General features: G+C 39.2%; 1 protein-coding gene, 1 long non-coding RNA gene and 1 other non-coding gene across 3 annotated transcripts in view; 2 read left to right on the forward strand and 1 right to left on the reverse strand.

Moving 5' to 3' along the window:
- The first annotated feature begins 3,839 nt into the window (after positions 1-3,839).
- LOC122741174 lies at positions 3,840-9,572 on the forward strand. Its single transcript, XR_006354829.1, has 3 exons — positions 3,840-4,036; positions 4,883-4,949; positions 6,676-9,572. It is a non-coding gene; the product is annotated as an uncharacterized LOC122741174 (long non-coding RNA).
- Positions 4,582-4,716, forward strand: LOC122745044. The gene has a single exon (XR_006355339.1). It is a non-coding gene; the product is annotated as a small nucleolar RNA SNORA71 (small nucleolar RNA).
- The window catches only part of RBL1 (RB transcriptional corepressor like 1), a 64,193-nt gene continuing 47,910 nt past the window's right edge, over positions 9,557-25,839 (reverse strand). Inside the window, exons 16-22 of the mRNA XM_043984333.1 lie at positions 22,522-22,739; positions 20,844-21,020; positions 16,497-16,568; positions 12,503-12,590; positions 11,590-11,735; positions 10,682-10,846; positions 9,557-10,091 (exon numbers count right to left, since the gene is read on the reverse strand). Of these exons, the coding sequence (XP_043840268.1) occupies positions 9,921-10,091; positions 10,682-10,846; positions 11,590-11,735; positions 12,503-12,590; positions 16,497-16,568; positions 20,844-21,020; positions 22,522-22,739 (1,037 nt within the window). The 3' untranslated portion in view covers positions 9,557-9,920. The remainder of the gene's footprint in view (positions 10,092-10,681; positions 10,847-11,589; positions 11,736-12,502; positions 12,591-16,496; positions 16,569-20,843; positions 21,021-22,521; positions 22,740-25,839) is intronic.

The raw sequence follows: 25,839 nt of genomic DNA on the forward strand, positions 1-25,839 counted from the left end.
CTATCTACAGTAATAGGGAATGGGGTGGGAGGAGGGAGAGACTTTAAGGGGAAAGATAATGAGTTCAGTTTTGAACATATTGATATCCAGTTTGAGATGTTAAGAAAACAGTTGGAGATGTGAGACCAGAGGTCAGCAGAGAGACTGAAGCGGGATAGGTAGATTTGAGCATCAGTGGCAGAGACAGTAATTAAATTCATGGGAGTTAATAAGATCACTAAGTACTACAAAAGGAGAAGAGAAGATGGCTCAGGACTGAACCCTGAGGGACATCCACAGTTAGGTGTGATCTGGAGGAGGATCCAGCAAAGGAGATAGAAGAGGAGCAGTCAGACAGGTAGGAGGAGAACCAGGAAGGAGTGTTATCCCAAAATCCTAAAGAGAAGAGAGTAACAGGGAGGAGAGAGTGATCAACAGTGTCAAAGGATACAGAGAGGTCAAGAAGAATGAGGATGGAGGAAAGAACATTGGATTTGGCAACTGCAAGATCTTTGGAGAAAGCAGTATCCATGGAATGATAAGGTTAGAAGCCAGACTATAAAGGATTAAGAAAAGGGGAAAGTGGGGCAGCTAGATGGTGCAGTGGATAGAGCACCGGCCCTGGAGTCAGGAGTACCTGAGTTCAAATCCAGCCTCAGACACTTAACACTTACTAGCTGTGTGACCCTGGGCAAGTCACTTAACCCCAATTGCCTCACTAAAAAAAAAAAAAGAAAAGGGGAAAGAGGAATTGGGGGGATTAGAAAGGTGGCTCTTGAAGACTGGATAGGATGGACAGGTCTGAGAACTAGAAGTTATACCTCACTGGAAGTTATATCAAACTGAAATCTTATCTCCTGATAATATCCATTCACTTCTTCTAGTTCTACCAGAGGAAAGGGGCCCAAGAGGAACAAATTGAAATACACACACACACACACACACACACACACACACACACACACACACACACACACACACACACACCCCTTCCTTTGTTCCCTGGGCAGGCTCTGCCATCTCTCTCTCCAAACATCTCCAGTTAGTCCCTTCCCTGCTGGGGCAGAAGATGCCTAAGAGTGACATCCTTACAATGACAAGCACATGCAGAATGACTGATAGATCTTTCTTCTCTCGCTTCAGTTCTTCTCTTTCTCTATTTACCTCTCAGCTTCTATTACTAAGTTTCTGCTTATTCTTAGTTTGGGGTTGATTTTTATCCATCCTTCTTTCTCCCAGAGCCTCTGGCATCCAACTTCCTCTCTGTCCTCTTTTCCCCCAATCCTCCATTTCTCTGTATGTCTTTGTCTTCTTTATCTTGCCTTCTCTTGAACTCTGGTCATTTCTCAGGGCTGTAAGGAGATATGGGGAGGCAGGTGAAAAGGTTTAGCTCCAGAAGAGTTTGGAAGGAAGCTTACTCCACTCCAGTCACAAAAGTGCCCCACACTGCCTCACTGTGAGCATAGTAGACAGGACACTGGAAGGGGCAGACTCTGGTTCTGTTCCAGGCTTGTCCACTTACTAGATTTGGGATTATAGGTAAATAACAACATACCAGAGCCTCAGTAATTTCACCTGAAAAATGGGGATAATACTACTACCTTGGTGGTTTGTTCTAAGGAAAGTGGTTTGCAAACCTTAAAGTCTTACATGAGTTGATATAGAACATTAGCATTAGAAAGGATTTAGATACCATAGAGATTATAACCATTGAGAGCCTAGACACTAGACCTCTTGCCATTTGACCACACAGACCCTGTCCAAGTCCAGAATCTCCCCAATTCCAACCATGGTGGGGGAGGGAATCAAATAATCATAATTAGTAATAGTAATGTTAATAATAATAATAATAGCTAACAATGATACAGCACTTGAGGTTTGAAAAGCGATTTACACATATTTGGTGTCCTCAAAGTCTTTCTGCAGTTTTAAGCTTAAAACTTTGAGGACATCTCATGTTATTTCATTTAATCTTCACAACATCCATGTAAAGTAGGTGTTATTATTATCCTCGTTTTATAGATGAGGAAATTGAGACTAAAAGAAAGTGATTTTCTTAGGGTTGCATAGCTAGTCGGTGTCTGAGGTAGGATTCAAATTCCAGGTTTCTTGACTCTTAGTCCCTCTCTCTATCCACTATGTATCCAGCTATCAAAATCCAAACTTGTGGGGAAGGAGGACTGAGTGAATCAAAGATACCTCAGCCCTCCATAACCGTTGGGTCTCCATCCACCGGGACACAGTCTAGAGTCTCATACATAGCCTAGGGTCTCAGCCCTGACATTTGGTTTGAGAAAAGTATGCCAATCTATTGCCCTATGGCAAAACAAACCCTCTTCTTTCTCCTCTCTGAATCAATTAATCAACAAGTATTTATTAAATGTCTATGTGTCAGTCAGTAGACAGACAAAAGTGAGACAATTCCTACTCAAGAATTTTGCATATATGTGCATATAGATGTATATAACTGATATGTGTAAATATGCACATATCTCCATTGATAGAACGATCAGCCCCATTATACAATACATATATTTGTATCCATATCCATATGTCTCTAGGCACACCTTGTAAATGTATGGGTGTAATGAGGCTGATTCTACATCATGTTTAGCTATGTATGTGTGTATATGGAATAGGGCTGATGTGCATGCACCACCTGCTTGCCCAACTGAGGCAGTTCCCTTGTGGAAGAGGCTGGGGGGCCAGCTACAGGAAAGGCATGATGATATGTAATGGAAATGCCCTGCCTTCTGCTTCGGAGCATATGCTAACACTCTGTAACTGGTTCTGGTCGTTTAACCATACGTGGAAAAGAGTGACTGATTGTCTAAGTTAAACTGGTGTACATTCAAAAGGTACTGACAGACCAAAGGGAAGTTGGTCTTCCTTCCTGCCCGGGTTTATTCCAGTAAAGAGGCAAAAATCCTGGAAAGGGCTTGATGGAGAGAGAGATTCATATGAACAGAGCGTGTGCAGGAGACACAACGTCAATGCACCCAGCTATGTGCAGACTCACAATGTGGTATAATGAAATGCGAGACAGACTAGACGAAATTACAGTGGCTTGAGCTGAATTGAGGATGGTCCTAGCCGTGCGATTTCCTTTCCCTCCTGCTGGTTTTGTCATCCATTCAATGAAGGATTGGGACCAGATCTGATTCCCATTCAACAAGCATTTTATATGTGCTCACTGAGAACAAATCAGTGCTAGGTACCAGGAATTTGGCTGCAAACAGAAGAAAGGTAGAGGAAGACAGCAGGGTAAAGGGAAAGCTTTTTAAGGGTGCGTGTGCATCCATATTTCTGTGGGTAGTCTGGATGCAAAGCCTTGTCTGAATATGCATACATACATGTTTGCAGGAACATCTGAGTGTCTTTGTGGCTGGTCCGCACAGAGTGTCCCTTTCTCCTCTGCTTTACAGAAGCAGCGATATGCGGATTACTGGAACAAGGTCCTTCTCTCCCCCTCAAAGGGCAGGTTGTTGTTCCGTAACGTCTGACTCTTTGTGAGAAAAACCCCATTCAGGGTTTAGAATTGGAGTGATTTGACATTTCCTTCAGCTCATTATACAGATGGGGAAACTGAGACAAACAGGATGACATGACCTTTCCGGGGTCACCCAGCTAGTCGTGTCTGAGGCCAGATTTGACCTTAGGAAGATGAATCTTCCAGACTCCAGGCACTGTATTCTACCCACTGTGTCCCACAAGTTTAGGGGAGCGGAAGGAAGGAACCCTACACCTCCAGTCCCGTCCAGCAGCAGGCGCTGTAGCCGACCCACGTGCTCCGCGCCTGCCCAGACTAGGCGGAAGTGACGCTATGGGTATTGCCTTATAAACTTTCTCCCAGACTTCCCTCTTTCCTTTCACAGCTGCTGCCATGGAGTCGTTCCGACAGCTTTCGGCTTCTTGCCATCCGCCATCATCCGCCCCTCCTCGGCGTTGGAGTCCCCGGCGGCTTGACCCTCCCTGAGTTTTCACTGCGGAGGACCAGTGAGAGCAGAGTCGGGCCTTTTCTGCGTGGGCTGTGGTCCCATTGCTCCCCTCCCGCAGTGTAAGGGCCCTGGACTTCGGGACGTGGACGTGTAACGCAGGGTGCGCACGTGGAGCACGGGCTGCTTGCGACTCCCCGTGAGCTCGGCGTGGTGCGGGGAGGGTCTGCGCGCTTTGGGCGCCGTAGCGCTCGGGAGGGTATCGGGCAATATAACCGCCAGCCCGAGTCTTGGGGAAGAGGGATTAGACCCTACCCCGGCTGGTCAGGAGGTGCAGAGATGGCGCGACAAAGGGAGGACTTAATAAGAACTAGGGTTGTCGAAATGGATTCGGCTTCTCAGGAAGCCGGGAATCTTCCTGAGTACAGCAAAAGCCGATAGAAATTCCGTGGAAAGGAATCAGGATTCCTGTGCAGGCAAAGGTTAGGCTGGAGGCTTTCTCCCTTCCTGTGAATGAATGAGTGCACGTGCATTCTCCTCGGGGCGGGGGGGGGGGTACCCGGGTACCCCGGTACCCGGGCACCTTCCGTCGCCGTTGTGTGCTGGGGTGGTTGGTTCCATTCGCGTGGCCTGAGTTCTGGCTGCCTCCTGGACCACCCCTTCCTGGCCCTGCATTCGAAAGTGATCACGGTCTTAACTGTGACCTGGTCATTGATAGTGCAGGGAAAGAAACTCCTGAAAGGGTTTTCCCGTGTTTGAAGGGTCAGCTTCCAGCCCTCTCAAACCCTGTACCTTTCACACACTTCGTCCTTCGATAGTGAACTGCTGGACTGGTACAAAGCCTTGTGGGAGCTCGGAGGAAAGGGATAAACTGATGAGGCAATTTTGGGAACCGTAGGGGCTGAGCTGGTAGCTTAATTTTAGGAAAACGTCAAAGTTTATTTTAGGTTGCCTTTTTATCCTACCAGGTCGTTTCAATAATCCTATCTACAAGGGGACTCAGCCTCAGACGGGAGCTTTCTGCCTGTCTCAAAGGTAAGGAAGCTTCTGCTCATCTAAATGCAAGGGGAATGAATCAAATATTTCATAAGCTCTTAGCCTGTTAAGAATACAGGTGAGGGGCCTCTAGGTGGCGCAGTGGATAGAGTACCAGTCTTGGAGTCAGGCGGCCTCAGTCAGTTAACACTAGCTGTGTGACCCTGGGCAAGTCACTTAACCGCAATTGCCCTCCCCCCCATACAGCTGAAATGGGTACTACCGTTATGGTAGAGTAACATGCAAATGTTGATCTTTAGAGGTCTTACTGTCTTAAGACATCTTAGGTTTGTTACACATGGAAAGGTGGAAGGGAAGGGGCATTTACTATCCATAACAGGATCCTCAAAGACTGATCTTTGGAGGTCTTAAGATTGTTTCTATATCACTTAGAAGGATAGAGCATTTTATTGAGCACTTGTTATGTGTGCCAGGTACCTTGCTAAGTGCTTTACAGATAACCTCATTTGATCTTCACAAGAACCCTGGATGGTTGATGCTATTATGATCCAGTATTATAGGAGACTGAGGCAAACACTGGTTAAATGACTTGCTCAGGGTCACAGCTAATGTCTGAGCCTAGATTTTAACTCCAGTCTTCCTGACTTGGGGCCCAGTGCGCTATGCATTAAGCCACCAGTTGCCTCTAAGGCTCTTGCCTTAGTTATGTGCTGGTGCATATTCCCCTGACAGCATGGTGGAAAGAATGCTATGGGGGACAGCTAGGTAGTGCAGTGGATAAAGCACCAGCCCTGGATTCAGGAGTACCTGAATTCAAATCTGGCCTCAGACACTTGACATTTACTAGTTGTGTGACCCTGGGCAAGTCACTTAACCCCCATTGCCTCTCAAAAAAAAAAAAAGAAAAGAAAGAATGCTATGTTTAGAATTAAGGGATCCAATTTCAAATCTTGGCTCTGGTACTCAGCAGCCCTGTGAAATTTCACTACCTTGTTCTTGTTCATTTTTGTGTTTCTTTAGAACCACTTCATTCTTTCGTTAGTGGGTCTAACTATGCCACCTAGGTTTGATTGTACAAGGTAAAAAATATTTTTCTTGTGTTTGGAAGCTGTTTTGAGAGGGCACCAAACTCGAACCAAAAGCTTGAGTTTAAATCTGGTTCTTAAATTAGATGAGTGCCCTGCAGTCTCTGACAGTGAAATAAAATAAGCCTGTTTCCTCATGTATAAACTGTTAGTGGTAATAGGGATTGGTCTTGAATTTTTATTGGGAACCCTATCTACCAATTGCAGTTTGGCATCTTCTCTGCAACTTGAAGGCTTAAAGAATTTCTTAGATCACAGTCTTTAGGCCAAATCAAGCCCACACATGTTATAAGAAAATGCCAGCTTTAAAGTGACATATAAATGTGGGTGCTAGTTATTTTTAGTAAAACTTGAATATTGATGTTACTCTTGGTCATTTTGGGGGGATTGCTAAATTATGAACTGGCTTGGAGAGGCAGTGTAGTGAGACTTCTCATAGAACTGGAATGTATTTGATTCCTGAGAATGCTCATTCTCAAAGCTGAGAAGTAGATTTAGAAATGGTACAAAGGTACATAATAGTGATAAGTGACATGTATCCCTGTTCCCATACGGGACCCTGTGAAGTAAAATAACTGCTTGAACAAACTGTAGGCTCTTATCTTAGACCCTTAGTAGATAGGATGTGTACTTGTGATTGATTGCAATTCATAGATTCACTTGTTTTTCCCTTGTTTCAGGACTCTAGCCAGTTGGCCTCCATTTGTGGAGTACCATAAAACAAAAAAAAAATCATGCTTGCTGTGCTTCTAGGACCTGGACTCTTGCTTGTCTCAGCCTCTTTTCTACATTGTTTCATAAGAGGGATGAGAACTAGAGACATAAGTTAATAAGCCTGGCTTCAACAGGATTCTAGTCAGGATAGACCAGATTCAAAGCGTTTGACTGCTGCTCAATCAACCATGGTGGGAAAGAGGGAAGATTACCTGGATCTAGAAGTCTCCTGTCCAGTCATCTGGAAAGCCTCAGGGCCTTTGTCTTCTGGCCCAAAGGGGGGAAGGAAAAGCTCCTGCCTTAGCTGAAGTTAAAAACATTCTTCTGTGCCTGTCATTCCCAGCGGACTGCCACTCACCCTGGACTGAGCCTTTGGGGGTCAGTGTAGCCTTTGTTCTGAACACACAGCATGTGCAATCTGCACTGCATTTGCTGTCATGGGGTCACAAGTGGAAAAAGGTTAAGCCACCCTGTACTATATTATAATGGCTATTTACTGGCCCTATGTCATGTACCCTTCATAATTGCTTTGTTGACCAGAATTCCTATGCTAAGACAAGCCTTTGTAGGCTTGCATCTGAGTTAAGCCATTCTGATGACCCTCTGTCATTTCCATTTGGAATAAATTATTCTCTAAGAATTTGAAGTTTAGAATATAGTATACCATTTTGCCCATGATACATTAATTATATTGATGACACTGTTTCTAAATAAATTCTAGAATGCTTAGAAAGCACTGTGATAACTGTAAATTGCTTTTTTGTGTGTTTTTGTTTGTTTTTAAAAGGTTGGATTATATATGTGTATGTATGAATTGGCTCCAAAGTTCCGGGTGGTGAGTTCATCTGATGCAGTCTTTTAAGTTGATTGTAACCAGAAATGCCAAGCCAAATTACTTGTGCTTTCACAATTGTCAGCTGATCGACTAATTAGGTATTTTACTATGATGCTGGGGGGGGGGTGTTCATCAATGATCATCTTAATATAGTGTATATTTGAACATATGGAGCTTACTCCTGGATACTTACTGGGTTTACTTTTGATAATGTTTCCTAAACAGGTCATTCTCCTGTTAGCAGCTGTTGACCTAGAACACTGAAATTTTAAAAAGTAGGCTTTAAATGCTGGCACAAATGTTTCCAGTCACAAGTTTCTTGGAAGTAAATGTGAAAACTTTGAATGGTTTATTAAGCGATACCAATTAAGACAAAAGGAATAAACAACTTAAAGCCTCATCTAAACATTTTTTAAACTAAAAAGATGTTCCTGTGGAAGTACAGGCCTTTTTGCATGCTATCAGTGAAAGTAGAAAAGACTTTGTCATAGTTACATAGACATGTACATGTAAGTACGCTGTATCTTCACTTAGAAAGGTGTAGATACTACACAAATTATGTTTTCATAAATGTTAACAAACCCTATTTCAGTTTAAAAGATGACTTGAAACTAAGAGTAAGGTTTATTCTTAGAAGCAAGGTAACAGGATGGAGTATAAGGACCTAGATTCGAAGCTGTGTGACCTTGGGCAAGTCATTTAAACGTCTCTGGGCATGTACATGTCTGAAGAGGTGAGAGAGCCATCTCCCAAGCTGCTCAACATAAGTACAGGAAAAGTGCTTCGCTGTAGTTTTGCCATACCCATTGCTGTTATCGTACTGGGATTTTAGAGATGGGAAGTTTGAATGTGGGGCAAACAATGCTGGTAGTGTAGACAATGCTGAGCTTTGGTATTTTTCTGGGAGTGTTACCAAGGATGTGATAAAGTGTTCTGACAAATGGCAAACTATTCACTCCAGATGATTTGTAAAGGGATAAGTCATACCATTAAAAAATCTAGGAAGCATTGCTAAAGATTTATGGAGTCTTTGGCAAGAAACTAAAAGAAAAATTCAAGATTCAGGAAGAGAATTATCTGGTTAAGAGGCTACTATCTGAACAGACTTTCAATCTGAGTAAAGATTAAGGTATATGAATAATGGCTTTGTCCACAGATCACCTAATGATAACTGGTAAAAACATTGCTTCAATTCCCAGAAAAATTCTAAAACTTAAAATTGTGAGCATTTAGAAAGGGAAATAGTGATCAAAACTTCATTGAGAATAGGTCATGCCATTTTGGAATGTTGACAAGCTGGAGCAAGTACAAAGAAGATGAATAGAATGAGGAAAAGATTAGTCTCCAAAGAATATGGGATTTTATCTGGAAGAAGAAAAAACTTAGGAGAAACAGGATCATTAGTTAAAGGGCTATTTTGGGGGCATTAGACCTGTCCTACTTTGGCCCAAAAAGTAGAACTAGGTACTAGAGGTGAAAGCTGCACAAAGGCAGACTTCAGCTCAACTTCCTAACTAGAAGAGCAGCCCCAAAGTAGAATGGGCTGCTCTGGGAGGTAGTAGGTTCACCATTGGAGATCTGGTGAAGTCTAGATGACCACTTGATGGAGATGTTGCAGAGATTTCTGTTGAGGTATAGGTTGGACTAGATAGCCTCTGAAATCAAATCCATTTCTAAAGATCTTGTAATTCTGTGGCCTGTCACTTTTTTAGCACAAGTACTAGAGGGGGTTGCCAACTCCTGTCTTAGAATGACAGCAATTGAAAGCTATAAAAGCTTTGGCTAAAGGTATTAATGTTATCAAAAATAGGTTATTTAAATTTACAACAGAAATAAGAGACATTTTAGAAAAATTTGGCTCAAAACTAGAGCATTTACAATTTTTTCTCTGCTTCATTTTAACTTAAAAGTAGCAAGAGATTCTGTCTGCCAAATGAAAAAGGCACAGAAGACATTTCCCTCCAAAAATATATCCCTACAGTTTTAAGGAATAACTTTACTTCGTTGCTCACCTTATTCTAATCCCAAAGATGATCATGGGAATAAAATTCCACATAAATGTAATTTGTCCCCTGAAGAGCATCCAATACTTTCTTAATGACTTAAGAAAATTTCAATGGCAATGCCAATCAGTATTTGTATCAAGATCATTATAGATTAAAGGTCCCACTGCCAAGTTCTTTTATGCTACACTTTGGATAAATAAAAACTTTAAGAAGTATTGAAATCATTCTGCAGTTTCTGCAGTAGTGTACTGAACCTAGGGTGTCCCAAGAGACTCTGCATGTGCAGAGCTGGAAATTCCAAGGGAATGCCTATCTTTCAGAAAAGGGAAACTGACCTGAATAAGAAATTTTCCCTGAAACCACATGAATGTCAATGATTGGCTCTTTCACTGACAACATCTTGTAGTCGTTTCAGTAACACATCATCATTTTCCTGGCAGAGGCGTTTGGTAGGTGATTGGGTATCGCCATCAATGGTTAATGCTCGTTTCTTGCTTCTTTGTTCACCATGTTTGATCATGTTGTTGATGTCTTTCAAACTCTGGCAAAAACAAAAGTTTCAGGCAAAAACTTGCATGCATATGTGTATGTATATGCATCTGTATGCACACAAACACACCTATGCAATATGCATACACATAACACATAGTTTTAGGCAAAACCCTCCAAACCCCACTGCATCTAGGACAGTCTGCTAAGTGTAGTGGACTTAGATCCTATCCTGTTATGGAATCTTGATGTCACTCAACCAAATTTTCACCTAAGGCAGGTAAGTACCTGTAACCCATTTTCCCAGGGCACATCTGTACATTCTGTAACTAAAACCAGCTGGTGTATCTTAATGTGGCATTCTGAATACATGTAACAAATGTGGGTTAACCAGCAAAGACCTTGCTTGCCACATCATTTGAGGGTTCCTTGTACCTATAGGGGCATTTTGGAAAATTGCTGTTTCTTCTAAATGAAATTCTTGAGAATATTCAAATCACAGTAATGATGAGTACAAAAAGAAACTGAAAACCAGATAGGAAAAGCTATTCTATTTTTACTCAAATTTAGTACCTTTGCAATAAAAGTTCAAAGCAAAAATAGCTAAAAGAAAAACTAATTTTTAAAACCGTTAAAACTCACCTTGGAAGGGCTGCCGTTGAATTTGTAGAGCAGAGCTGTCCTTGGGGTAAGGCAGGTTCCATTCTTGTGTGGGGACACATAAACGGAGTGTTGTTGAGAAATCCGGCGAGGTGACACTGGCTGCTGCTTAATGTTTGGGAAGGGAGACAGAGGCAGAGCTTCCATCTGAAATTTTAAAACATGTCATTTTGGGGGTAGTTGCTTAAGCATTTTTTTAAGCTTAACAATTTTTTTGTCATACTTGTGGATGTCTGCTTAGCTGAAAAAAACAGTTTCCTCCCACCACTTGTTATTTTAGCCCTTAACAGATGAACCTGCATCTTTCTAGGTTCATTAGGACTTTACCTTGACTCCCAGGTGTTGCCAATACTGGTGTTTCAAAATGAGTACGTTGGAGTAGCTCCAACTAAAGGGGACTTTACATTTACATAGTTAAGGAGGGCCATTTCAGTCGTGTCTTATTCTTAGTAACCTCATTAGGGTTTTTCTTGGCAATTTTTCCATTTTCATCTCCAGCTCATTTTACAGATGAGAAAACTGAAGCAAAGAGGGTGAGGTGACTTGTCCAGGGTCACACAGCTCAGTGGTCAAGGAAGGCTACCTTTGAACTTGGGAAGATGAACCTTCCTAACTCCAGGCTAGGCACTGTCCACTGCACCATGTACCTGCCCCAATATACATATATACATACATTTTATTTGCTTTCTCCCATTAATAGTCAATGTTGGGCAGCTAGCAGTGGATAAAGCACCACCCCTGGATTCAGGAGGACCTGAGTTCAAATGTGGCCTCAGACACTTGACACTAAACTAGCTGTGTGACCCTGGGCAAGTCACTTAACCCCCATAGGCCCACAAATGCAGCTGAAAAGCAATAGGTGGGAAATAGGAAATTTTGCATATACATACCACATGATCTTCATTTGACAAATCATATTTTAGTGCAAATAACTTCACTCTTCCTACATAAACTTCATTGTAGAATTTGATAAGATCACCTCTCTCCTCTTTCATTGATCCTGTAGAACAGTCTGGTATTTTTGCACAATCTAAATCTGTTGAAAAGGACATGTTTAAAAAAGACATAGTCTGCTTCTGTACAAGAGTTGGGAACTTTTCCATTTTGGTTCAAGTCAACTTAGAGGAGTTGGTTATCCCAAATTTATCCATAATCCATGGTAATGAGGAATGAATGTGAGTGTATTAACAGTGATGAAAAATAAAACCTGACTGGCATAGAGCATATCAGCATACATATATATAACAAGAAAAATAAAGTGAAAATTTTATATATGTGTGTGTGTGTGTGTGTGTATATAAAATGATAAATAACAGGGTCTTGCCTCTTCTCGCATAAAATTGATAGCTTTGTGGGAAAATGGGCACACTAATTTGCTGCTGATAGAGCTAAGAATTGGTCCAACTATTCTGGAAAGTAACTTGAACCTATGCTAAGAAAGTGACCCCCCCATTTATTAATAGGTTATCTGCTTTGAATTTTGTTCATTTATGTAAGTATACTAGGAAACTTTCTCTAAAGGAGATTAACCATTAAGGGCAAAACTGCCTAACCTGGGATCTAAGAGTTGCTTTTTTGTGTGTGTAGATTTTTTAATATTTTGACAACTGTATTTCAATAAAATTAGTTTCCCTTGTAATCCTACATGTTTTATTTTATGTATTTAAAAACATTCTGAAGAGTTCACAGGCTTCACCAGACTGGCATAAGTAATAAGTCTCTAGGAGTTCATTATAATGCATACATCATAACAAAAACTTGTAAGCAGGAACAAAGAATATTCAACTAAATTTGGTTACTTACCATAGTCTGTCATTTCGGTATCGTTTACATTTTTACTGTATGTGCTAACTTCTCTTGGAATTCTTTTCAACAGAACACTTCTATAAACCTATAGTTGAAAGGAGAAAAAGGCTACTGCAGTCATAAAAAGTAGCACAGCTTACTAAACACCAAAATGAAGGCAAAATAGTAAGAATTTACTGAATGGACATTTCTGTTCACAGAATATTTCAAACTATACAGCATCTATCAGAAATATTTCACTTATTTTCAAAGATATGTATGAACAATACTTCTAGAAAAATGTTATGTTTTAATTCTTTAAAACCCAAGGTGAGGTATATCCAACAACTAGGAAATAGATGAACAAGCCAGGGGAACAGCAATATAATCAAACATCATTTTGCAAATAGCAAATGAAAAATGAATATGGAAAGATATTGATATAAAATATAGCAGAATTAGAAAAGTATAGATTTACGTGTAAGAAAAAAACCACTTTTAAACTACATATACAGAAAAGAGACCAAAAGAGGACACAAAGTCCACTGAATACTGATAGTGACAAAGTATAGATATGGTTTAGAACAGTATTTTTATGGGGTTTTTTAACCTTTAAAAAATTTGGGGGCAGCTAGGTGGCACAGTGGATAGAGTACCGGCCCTGGAGTCAGGAGGACCTGAGTACAAATCCGGCCTCAGACCTCAGACGCTTGACAACTTACTAGCTGTGTGACCCTGGGCAAGTCACTTAACCCCAATTGCCTCACACACACACACACACACACACACACACACACACACACACACACACACACACACACACACCAAACAAAAAATTTTGAGTTCCAAATTCGCTGACCCTCCCACCCGCCCTGGCCCACTGAGAAGGCAAGAAATGTGATATCAATTCTACATGTAAAATCATGCAAAACATTTGCATATTAGGCATGTAGCAAAGAAAAAGCAAGAAAAATGAATTGAAAATATGCTTCAATCTGCACTCAGACTCCATCAATTCCCTCACTGGAGGTGGATAGTATTTCTCATCATTAGTTCTTTAGAACTGACTTGGATCATTGTCTTCATCAGAATAGCTGTCATTTACAATTGATCATTGTATTATATTGCTGTTATGGTGTACAATGTTCTCCTGGTTCTGTTCACTTTGCATCGGTTCATATGTCTTCCCAGGTTTTTCTGAAACCATCCTAATTTCTTTTAGTTTAATAGTATTCCATGAATAGTTGCTATCTGTAATGGGCTAAAATTCTAACTAGACTGCCTAAAAATCTAATGAGTGGTCACCATAAATTATAAGCTTTAGCAGGAGTTTAGACTTCTAAGTATTAAGAAGCATAAGAATTGGGGCAGCCAGATGGCCCAGTGGATAGAGCACCGGCCCTGGAGTCAAGAGTACCTGAGTTCAAATCCGGCCTCAGACACTTAACACTTACTAGCTGTGTGACCCTGGGCAAGTCACTTAACCCCAATTGCCTCACTTAAAAAAAAAAAAAAAGCATAAGAATTTGGTGAGGAGAGAGAAAGAGGCCAAGATTCCTTTATCTATCTCAGGGAGCCAGCATCTCAGCTCCACTCAGAACAAGGTCTCAGGCGAAAGCTCACTGTTTCCTCCTCCCAGAAACCTCTCATGAAAATAGGAAAAAGGTCCACACACACACACACACACACACACACACACACACACACACACACACACACACACACACACACCTCCAAGCTGATTGGCTGATAGCTTTGCTTGACAGTACCCACGAGCAAACATCACTTCCTGATGCCAAGGCCACATGGCTATGTCCTCAGACCAGAACTCACAAAATATTCCTCCCAGCAGGGAGTGTTATTCCAACTCTCACATCCATTACAGTTACATACAACAACTTGTTCAGCCATTTCCCAACTGATGTGCATCCCCTCAATTTCCAATTGCTTACCACCACAGAAAGAGCTGCTATAAATATTTTTGTACATCTGGGTCCTTTTCCTTTTTCTTTGATCTCCTTGGGATATAGACCTACTAGTAATATTGCTAGGTCAAAGGGTATGAAGTTTTGGAGCCCTTTGAGCATAGTTCTAAATTGTTACCCAGAATTGTTGGACCAGTTCACAACTCCACCAACAATGTATTAGTGTCCCAATTTCCCCACATTCCCTCCAACATTTGTAATTTTCCTTTTCTGTCATATTAGCCAATCTAATAGGTATGAGGTGGTTTTCATAGGACTGTAAGAGAGCTTTGATTTCTTCTGAAAACGACAATTTATCAATTGGGGAATGACTCTATAAATTAAACTCAATTCCCTATATATAGTGTAGGTATCAGGAATAGTAAGTATATATATATGTTAATTAACTCCATTTTGGGGTGAGAAAACAGGCTGAGAACTGACTTGCTTGTGGCCCCATTGTTTAGTAAGTGTGGGATTTGGACTTAGGTCTCTAAAGTCCAAGTCTTTCTCAGAAAATGCTCTTTCCACTACTCCATGCTTCCTCTCTTTTGTTTTTTGGGCAGGGCAGTGAAGGTTAAGTGACTTGCCCAGGGTCACACAGCTAGTAAGTGTCAAGTGTCTGAGGCTGGTTTTTAACTCAAGTTCTGAATCCAGGGTCGGCGCTTTATCCACTGAGCCACCTAGCTGCCCCCATGCTTCCTCTCTTAATGATAATTCACATGTTCATATATTTAAATAGTGTTGTAGGATCTTGGAGTTTGAATTGGATTGACCTTTGGAGTCCATCTAGTCTAATTGTCTCCTCCTCCATTTTACAGATGAAGTAACTAAGGCTAAGAAAGGTGACTCCCCAAAGTCACACAAGTAGGGTCCAAGGTGGTGTTTGAGCCCAGGTCCATGTGTTTAGGTGTATATCCATTTCATGTAATGGTGTATATGTGTACATGTATGTACATATCTAGGATTGTAGGTCTAGAGCTAGAAGGGACCTCAGAGGCCACATTGTCCAATCCCTTCATTTTTCTTTTCTTTTTTCCTTTTTTTTGGCAGGACAATGAGGATCAAGTGACTTGCCCAAGTTCACATGGCTAGTAAGTGTCAAGTGTCTGAGGCTAGGTTTGAACATCAGGCCCTCCTGAATCCAGGGCCGGTGCTTTATCCACTGTGCCACCTAGCTGCCCCAAATTTTTTGGTTATTGAAGATTTTGTTGATTTGGGTTGGCTGGGGAGGAATTCTTGGTGAGAACTTATATCTTTGAATATGCTTTTCTGTCTCTGAACCACATGAGGACATACTGAGAATGATATAGAATTTCAAACTGTCAAAATAAATCTCTGATAAGTGAGTTTGGGGGGTGGGGTTTAGTCCATTTCCATACTGGGTATTTTTTAAAATTACAACTTTTAAAATTTGTATTTGAACAAAAAAGTTTTATAAAGCATATATAAAATTCCATAATGACACTTCAGGAAATGTTTAGCTTCCACCTTGAATAGTTAAGCAACAGGACTCTGAAGTGAAGGGTAAGAAAGTTTAACTTATGTTAATAACGCCACCAAATTTGGAAGTTTTCAACATTTTAGCATTATGAAGCACTAGAATGATGGTCAAAAGACTTGAATTCTAGTGCCAACTTTGTCACTAACTTACTTCTTGATGCTGGACAAGTCACTTTCTTCCATTGGGCCTCTCAGTTTCTTCCATAAAAAGAACAAGTTGGAAGGATTAACTTTAATGTCTAAAAACTCTAATTTCAAGACATTTTACTAGCTCTCTAGAATCTTATAAATCTAAAACCTCTTTTATAAATGGGGAAGAGCTATAGGAACAGATTTCCTGGTTTCTTGTTTCCTACTGTAGTTGTCCTTTCATTACAACATGCTGTCTCTTCAGTTTAATAATATCCAATAAACCTGAAAACCTAAAGTACATTAACATGTATAATATATAAATGGAATTATGTCCTTTGTTTCAAGTGTTAGCAGAAACCCATTTAAGAAAAAGTTATTATATTTCTTGTCAGTAAAAAAACCTTATTACTCACATGGCTATTTGCTTGGGGCTGATTCCTGTAACTTTTCATTATGTCCTGAAAAGTTCTTTCTTCTTTTGTTACCTAAGGAAAAAAAAACTCCTGCATTTTTCAACTCTAATTGAAAAAAAGTGTATGACCAAAACCTAAAATAGTTTATATTTAAAGTGACCATCCATAAAGGCATTAACTTTAAGAACAATAAACAATTTAATTAGGGTTCTCTTTTTTTTTTTTGCGGGGCAATGGGGGTTAAGTGACTTGCCCAGGGTCACACAGCTAGTAAGTATCAAGTGTCTGAGGCCGGATTTGAACTCAGGTACTCCTGAATCCAGGGCCGGTGCTTTATCCACTGCGCCACCTAGCTTCCCCCAGGGTTCTCTTATTTTAAAGCATATATACATGGACCAACAACAACAATAAAGCAGAGGTCTATCATATATAACTTTTCTATTCAGGACCTTAATTTCTGTCTTGTTTGTTTATTTGTGGTTAAAGTTTGAAAGGGGTTCACTGAGGTCCCTCACTTTTATAGTTTTACAGTATATTTCTTCCTTTAACATCTTTACTTTTCCTTTAAGTCTTTAGATGCTATGCCAATTTGGTATGTATGTGTCAAATATTGATATAATTTATGGAACCTTTCAACATAATGTGGTTTCTTGTTTATCTTTTCCAAATCAAATCTTCTAACACATTTCTTTTCTTTGTGTGTGTGTGGTGGGGGGTGGGGGTGGCAGTTGGGGTTAAGTGACTTGTCCTGGGTCACACAGCTAGTAAGTGTCAAGTGTCTGAGGCTGGATTTGAACTCAGGTCCTCCTGAATCCAGGGCCAGTGCTCTATCCACTGCGCCACCTAGCTGCCCCTTTTCTTTCCTTTTAAACTCATCTTCACAAAACACCCTTCAAGCTTAGTTTGTTTTACTTAGGAGAAATGCCTCCCTGAATATGCCCTTTCTCTTGTTTCTCTGTTGAACTGAATATATATAACAATATGTTCATATGAAATTCAGGTTCAAATGATTTATATTCCCACACTCCTTTCTCCCAATTTGTGTAGTATTCTACATCTCAATTATGAGATGTTTCCCATCTTTTTCACCTCTTTCTTCACTAGTGTATTCTTCCCCATTTCCTCAACTTTCTTCTTTTAATATGTAAAACAAAACTACTCCCCACTTCTCTTTTTTAACTCCCTCTATGACCTATGATGACATTAGGTTTCTGAGGGATACCTGTGTTCTTTCCCTCTATTAAAATGCACCTGTCACATCTATGGATAAGGGAAGAGTTTATGACCAAATAAGAGACAGAAGGGTCTATGGGAAGCAAAACATATTTTTGATTACATGAAATTGAAAACTTTTCCACAAACAAAATTAAATGTATCCAAAGTTAGAAAGAAAACAGGAAACTGGGGGGAAAATTTTGCAGCAAGTTTCTCTGATAGAGGCCTCATTTCTCAAATACATAGGGAATTGTGACAAATTTATAAAAATAAAAGCCATTCCCCAGTTGATAAATGGTCAAAGGATATGAACAGGCAGTTTTTTTAGAAGAAACTAAAGCTATCAATAGTCATATAAAAACATGATTTAAATCACTACTGATTAGAGAAATGCAAATGAAAACAACTCTGAAATGAGTTTCTTCCTACAGCTCACCAGTATTTACCTTTTTATGTTTCTCTTCAGCATGATATTTATAATTCAAAGTTTTGACTTAGCTCTAGTCTTATTTTTTTGTTTTTGTCTTTGCAGGGCAATGGGGGATAAGTGACTTGCCCAGGGTCACACAGCTAGGAAGTGTCAAGTGTCTGAGGCTAGATTTGAACTCATGTCCTCCTGAATCCAGGGCCAGTGCTTTATCCACTGTGCACCACGTAGCTGCCCCTAAGATCTAATATTTATAACAGGAATTCTTAAAAGTCTTCTCTTTTAGTAAAGGCCTATCCTTTTCCCCACTACATTAAAGATTATACTTAGTTTTTCTGAGTGAGTTATTCTAGGTTTTGGAATACTGTATTCTATGCTCTCCATTTCTTTATGGTAGTTGCTACTAAATCATGATTGTGGCTTCTTGGTACATGAACTGTTTTTTTCTTTCTGCTTATAGTATTTTATCTTTAACCTGCAAGCTCTAGATTTTGGCTATGATGCTCCTGAGACTTTTCATTTTGGCATTTGAGAAGGTTACTGATGAATACCATGTATTTTCACTTTGCCTTCTGGTTTTATTAGGTCTACCCAGTTTTACTTCATGATTTCCTTGAAATATGATATCAAGGTACTCTCTTTTTCTCTCTCTTTTCATAGTAATTATTTTTTTAATAAAAGTATTTTATTATTTTCCAGTTCCATGTAAGGATAGTTTTCAACATTTGTTTTCATAGGAATTTTAGTTCCAAATTTTTCTCCCACCCTCTGTTCCCTTCCCCCTCCCCAAGATGGAAAGCAATCTGATATAGGTTATATATATATATATATATACACATACATATATACATTCACATTAAACATATTTCTACATTAGTCATTTTGTTAAAGAACAATCAGAGCTCAAGGGGAAAACCTCAACAAAGAAGGAAAAAAACTAGCCAAAAAATAGAAATAGTATGGTTCAATCTGCATTCAGAATCCACAGTTTTGTTTTTTTCTGGATGTGGAAAACATTTTCTATCATGAGTTCTTTGAAATTGTTTTGGATCATTGCACTGCTGAGTGTCTATCACAGTTGATCATCACACAATGTTGCTGTCACTGTGTACAATGTTATCCTGGTTGGTAATTGGGGTTTTTTGTTTTGTTTTGTTTTGTTTTTTGGTGAGGCAAAAGGGGTTAAGTGACTTTGCCAAGGGTCACACAGCTAGTAAGTGTCAAATGTCTGAGGCTGGATTTGAACTCAGGTACTCCTGACTCCAGGGACGGTGCTGGTAATTTGTTTTTATATATGATAACTTATACTTCTATTTTTTTTCAGTCTTTTGACTATTTTAATATTTGTTGTTTCATGGCTCTGTTAACTTCTGTTTGGTCCATTCAGATTTTCAAGGTGTCTATTACATGAGGAAGGCTGTTAATTCTTTTTCCAAATAATTTATCCAAAACTCTCATTTCTTTTCCAAGTCTTTCCTCTAGAACTCTCAATTCATTTAAAATGTGATTTAGAAATTTTGAGGCCAAGATGCATTTTTCTTTGAGGCTGTGTTTTGGGATTAATCTCTTCTGGGTTTGTGTTTTAGGCATTTCAAACACCTCTTTATCATGGAGTCTTTTTGTTTAATAATTCTTCCAGCCATATTTGCTGAATAGAGACCATGTGTTAGGGCTAGGCTCTGTGCACTTCTGAAAGGAATGCCAAGGCTTTACATTGTCCTAGCCTGTATTATCTAGTGTGCTATCACTGCATTCTCTGGGTATTGAATGTTATATTCTTCAAAGATCACAGGTATGGGTGAGGTCAGGATATTGCAAAGTTCTAGCAAGTCCTTAGCAGTCTGATCTAGGGCATGGTCTATTTGTTGTCCTTTTGCACTAAATTTTCCAGGCTCCTAACCCTGGTTTAGGTCTAGACAACAAATTGAAGATTTCTGTCTGGGTGGTGCTCAAGTATATATTTTCTGTACCCACCTCCTATTAGTTAGCTAGAAATCTTCAGATTCAAAGTAACAGAACTATAGGCCAACCCTTTGTCCTATAGCCACTGTCCTGGCTACTTATCTTTTGCCCAAGTCCTAGAAACAGTTCCAGGGTCAGAACAACACAGATGCCAGTCTACCCAGTTTGTGTCTAGGGACTGAATCTGAGTTCTCTAAAGTCAAAGCAATAGAGCTGCCAACAACCTGTTTTCTAGGTTCTTGCCCTAGTCACTTGCCTAGGAGCAAAATTTATGATCCTGGGCTAGAAAAATGATTCACTGTGGTGTCTCTTTAGATTTCCTGATCATTACTCCATCTGGCCCACTTCTTAGATCTTTGTTGGAACAGTTGTAGGGAGAGCTGGACTGTATGACTTCTTCCTACTCTACTATCTTTGCTGGTGAGAAAAATACTGTTCCTTCTTTGTCTGTAGTATTCTTCTCTGCAAAAGCTGAGATTGGACTAGATTATTTCTAAGGGCAAGAGAATTTTTAATTTCTAGAGTGGCTTTTCTATGTGGAGAGAATGATACTTCTGGAACCTTGAATAAAACAAGGGAAATAAAGATAACAATAACTGGAATTTTCTACTTTCCTAACAAAGGTGAGAAACACTTGGTCTATTAAGGGGAAAACTAATGCAGGATAAAGTTCAAACGATCAAGTTCACACCTAAAGTGAAAGCAATATGGATAAAAACCACTTTCCCAAACCAATATATTACCTTTGCCATAATGTAAAAAGCACAAAGGAGGAGCTGATCCAAATGTCTGTCTTTCATTAGATCAAAGCAGTGCACTAACGTGAACTCAAAACATGTCCATATCTTCCTTCTCAAGTCATTGGAAACATCCAGTTTTAAGCATAAATCGCGTAAGCGTACACTTGCCAAATGATAGACCTAAGATGGATTAAGGCACAATATATTAAGCACAAAGCCAAGTGAATCACTTTTTCTAAAAAAAAAAAAAATGTTATTTGTGTCCTTGTTTTTATAACAGTCATTTCTGCAATGAGTTTTCCCTTAAAACAAAAACAGTTAAGTAAAACCAAGCAACAAACTGAGCATGTCTAACAGTATATACAACATTCTATTCCCCTAGTCCCTTGTTTACCCAAAAGAAGGGCTATAATTCAATAAATATTCAAGATAAGTGATTCTTGAACACATGTATGTGTTAAAAAGGCTATATAAATAATTTCGGGGACATGGGTCAAGAATATGAAAATCCTTAGGTAGTACCTTAAATAAAATCAGACTGTGGGCAAATAAGCAACACTGAAAATTTTATACCAGAACACAAGTTATTTGGACTATTAATATTTATAAATCATAATTCATAATACACTTGTAAGCAGGCATAGGTTGTAAAAACACTTAAAATATCTTCAAGGCAATGTATATAACCATATAAGATGAAAAGTGTTGAAATGTTTGACAACATTCAGAACCTTATGAAATAATAGATCCTTAAAGTAGTGAAGTGTTACATTAAAAAAGGATGTCTATATAATTATAACATGAGTTTAATATATAGAAAGTAATTTGTTCATCTTACCCTAATGACTAACTAGTCCAAGCACTGTGTCTGTCTGGATGGCCCAAACTTTTGAAATACAGAACAAAAATAATAACCCACAAAAGAACAAATTTGAAAAAAAGGATGAGGAAAGTGTTATAGCTATGGAAGGATTAAAGGAGGTTAGGCTTATTTTATGTGGAGAAGCTGAAGACACTACTTTTTAAATGATTAGCTGCTCTTTACAGTGTAGCAAACTGTAGGGATTAAATTGAAATTTACACCAAGAGATTAACTATAAAGGGAATTTTTAAGAGTTATAATTATCAAGTGCTGAAAGTGGGTGACAAATGGAAAAAGTCCCTAAAGAATCTTAAGAATGAGAGACACATCTAGTTGTGGAGTTGATTAAATGGCTTCTTGAGGTCCACTTCAGCTCTAGAATCCTATACAAAAAATACTGTTTGGCTAAAAACCTATATAAGCTATTAATATGTCCATACACTCCTGGTAGATGATAAAAGCATTTTTTTTTTTTTGTGAGGCAATTGCGGTTAAGTGACTTGCCCGGGGTTACCCAGCCAGTAACTGTCAAGTGTCTGAGGCCGGATTTGAATTCAGGTACTCCTGACTCCAGGGCCGGTGCTCTATCCACTGTGCCATCTAGCTGCCCCCAAAGCATTCTTTTATTGTTAAGTAAAAATAATAAACCAAAAGAAGTCAATTACGGGAATAATTACTTGACAATTTCAGAGGTTGAACCATGATTTTTGATATGCCATACTTATTATTTTTTTTTGAATGGCTATAAATATTCTATGAACCTTTATTCTCTCCAAATGTACTGAATTAGTTCTTTGAAGGTGCTAGGGAAACATTTACCTTCCTATAAAACAGTGCTAGGGATCCAGTTCTTTTTGGTCGGCTTACTCCGGCCTGATGCATTTCTAGAGCTTTTGTTGCTTGGGACTGTTTTGGAGAAGTACCACTTAATGACTGAGCAGTAATTGGTATTTGTACAGGGTTCTCCACTCTAGATTGTTCGTTTACATTCATTTGCATAGGTATTACTGTGATCCCTCCTGTATCAGTGGCAACACCTGAAAAACAAAGAATAATTTCTCAATTTTGGAAATGAACTGTATATGTAATAATATACACACTTGGAAAACAATATACAAGAAAATTAAGTGACTTATCAAGATGGTCCTTGAAAGATCATCTAATCCCCTCCCCTGAAGAACTATACATTTCCACAAGATCCGCAGTAAATGGCCATCGAACTTCCACCTGAATATCTCCTGAAACAGCTCATCCTATTTTCATTTAGAAGATGAAAAAGAATGTCTCCATTTATGCAATGGGATACTAAATTTGAATATATACTCCAAGGAATATCAATGGCATTATCTCCCTTTAAAAAAATTATAAAAAAGGTGGCAGCCATAAATTATTCTGAGGTTTTGATCTACCTAAATCAGTCAGTTATTTAAGAAGATTCTAAGACAAACACACACACACACACACACACACACACACACACACACACACGGATTAGTGACAATAACAGATCAAGTTAAAGTTGTGGGCTTAAAATTGTCTACTAACAAGTACAGTTTTGGAAAGCAGTAGTGTCGAACTTAAATACAAACAAAGGGCTACTAATCCATATATAAGCATCCCTGCAGGCCACATACTGACTTAGTTTTAAAATATATATTTTTTGGTTAAATATTTCCCAAATACATTTAAATCTGATTTGGGTCACACTTGAGAGTGTCTCAGGCTATATGTATGACATCTCTGCTGTAGAGTACATGTTAGGTAGGCCATATGATATCCAAATGGTGATAGGGCAGTGGGGAATAACCAAGAGAAAACAGAGCCTCTGAATCAATCTCATGACAAGGTTCAAAAAGTTACTGTAAATTCAAGATGCTTCTGTGGTTCAGTGTTACTGCAATTGCTTGGAGAATTATGCTACTATCACAAAACCACAAAATAAATGTGCACATGGATGCCATGTCAAGAAGTAAAAGGGAAGGGGGGTAGCTAGGTGGCACAGTGGATGAAGCACTGGCCCTGGATTCAGGAGGACCTGAGTTCAAATCTGGCCTCAGCTACTTGACACTTACTAGCTGTGTTACCCTGGGCAAGTCACTTAACCCTCATTGCCCTGCCCAGAAAAACAAAAAATTTTTTTAAAAAAAGAAGCAAAAGGGAAAACGTACAGCCCAAATGATGATCAGTGAATAATTCTGATGCTTCATGAAAACATGGAGAATTGAAAAGTACCTTAGACATCATTTGAATAAGAAATGTAGGAGCCAGAGGAGAAAGGGACTCTGACACATTTAGAAAAAGATTAACAAGATCTAACACCTGAGGTATTAGAAACAACTTGGAATTGCTTAATTACATTCTTAAAAAAAAAAATCCAAAATACCCCCCAAAACTGCAGAACATTTATTTTATTCTCTTTTAGGCCTCTGCATCTTTAAGGCATAACTAAATTCTATAGAACCCTACTTCCATGTCATCAGAAAGATGTATAGAGGGAATGCTGTGAAAAAAATATGAATCTGAGGAACTATAAACAAGTGTTAACTGACCAAAGAAAAACCTTCAGCTAAAATTATAAAGAAGTCTGTACTTTTAAGTTAAAAAAAGAAAAAGAAAAAAAAAGAAAGGAACTTCAGAGGGAAAAAAAAATAGGGGATAAGAGCTTCAGCTCAATCAAGACAAAATACTCTAAGACATTCAGCACTGGCTAGATTGAAACAAAGTTGAAAGAGCATTGCACTAACGTAGGGCTTCTACTCCTGCATGCTCTACGTGCCTGGTTACCAAGCCCTTCCCCAATTCTCTTTTTCTGTTCTTTTTTTTTTTTTTAAGTGAGGCAATTGGGGTTAAGTGACTTGCCCAGGGTCACACAGCTAGTGAGTGTTAAGTGTTTGAGGCTGGATTTGAACTCAGGTACTCCTGACTCCAGGGCAGGTGCTCTATCAACTGCGCCACCTTGCTGCCCCCCTTCCCCAATTCTCAAATGCTGCAACCTCAAAGATTTTCTTGTTTATTGCACCTGAAGACAGAGAACACATAGATCTTCTCACATATCCAATGTTTGTGATGGTGGTATTCAGTTGTTTCAGTCATTTCTGACTCTTTGTGATGCCATTTGGGGTTTTCTTGGCAAAGATATTGAAGTGGTTTGCCATTTCATCTTCCAGCTCATTTTATAGATGAGGAAACTGAGACAAACAGGGTAAAGTGACTTGCCCAGGGTCACACAACTAGTAAGTATCTGAGGCCATTCCGGTCTTGATGACTCCAGGCTCAGTGCTCTATTGCACCGCCTACCTGCCCATAAATCTTTGTCAAAGAGTTAGTCTATCTTAGTGATGGGTTTAATAAACAAGGCAGCTAAGATCTTGGATCTTCAATGAAATCAAAGAACTAAAAGATTTCATATGTAATGGAAAGACTGTGGGGATTCATTATTTTCAGATGTTATTCATACATTTTACAAACATTTTTCATGCATTCATTTACTCATTCATAATTAGCAGAAATTCTGCCCTCTGGCCTGCTGGTGTGCTGCGCCAGCAAACTCATGAGACACCAGCAAGAAAGCTGAACCCTTGAATTCAGTTTTTTTGCTCCCTTTCTCTTGGTAGCCAAGGCTTGTTTCTATAATAACTCTAGAACCAACTGGATTTTACCCTCTACTAAACCATATGAACTTGACAGTTCATAATTCCAAAACTAAATAACTATCAATCTATGATGCATCTGGTCTCTTATTCCATAAGTAAAGGGAATCTATATTTAACAATGTTAAATTTTAGGTTTGAGAAACAGAAGACTGCTTAACAATTTTTCATAATTTTTTTTTAGGCTTGATAACAAAAATGATACTTCCATCTTCAGGCTGAATCAGGTCCATGGATGCTCGTGAGGGTACCAATGATCAAAATTCTTAAGTCCTGATAGCATCCTGCTCATCATTTCTTTAACAGTTACTATTACCCTCCATCCTATTCCCTCCCCTTGATATTTACTCTATTTTCTATCTTCTTTCACCCTATCCCTCCTCAAAAGTGTTTTGCTTTTTACTGCCCCCTTCCTCAATTTGTCCTCCTTTCCTTCACCTCTCCCCGCTTATTACCTTCCCTTCCCACTTTCCCACAGAACAAGATT

The sequence above is a fragment of the Dromiciops gliroides genome, chromosome 2 (genome assembly GCF_019393635.1).
Source record: "Dromiciops gliroides isolate mDroGli1 chromosome 2, mDroGli1.pri, whole genome shotgun sequence".
Lineage (NCBI taxonomy): Eukaryota > Metazoa > Chordata > Mammalia > Microbiotheria > Microbiotheriidae > Dromiciops > Dromiciops gliroides.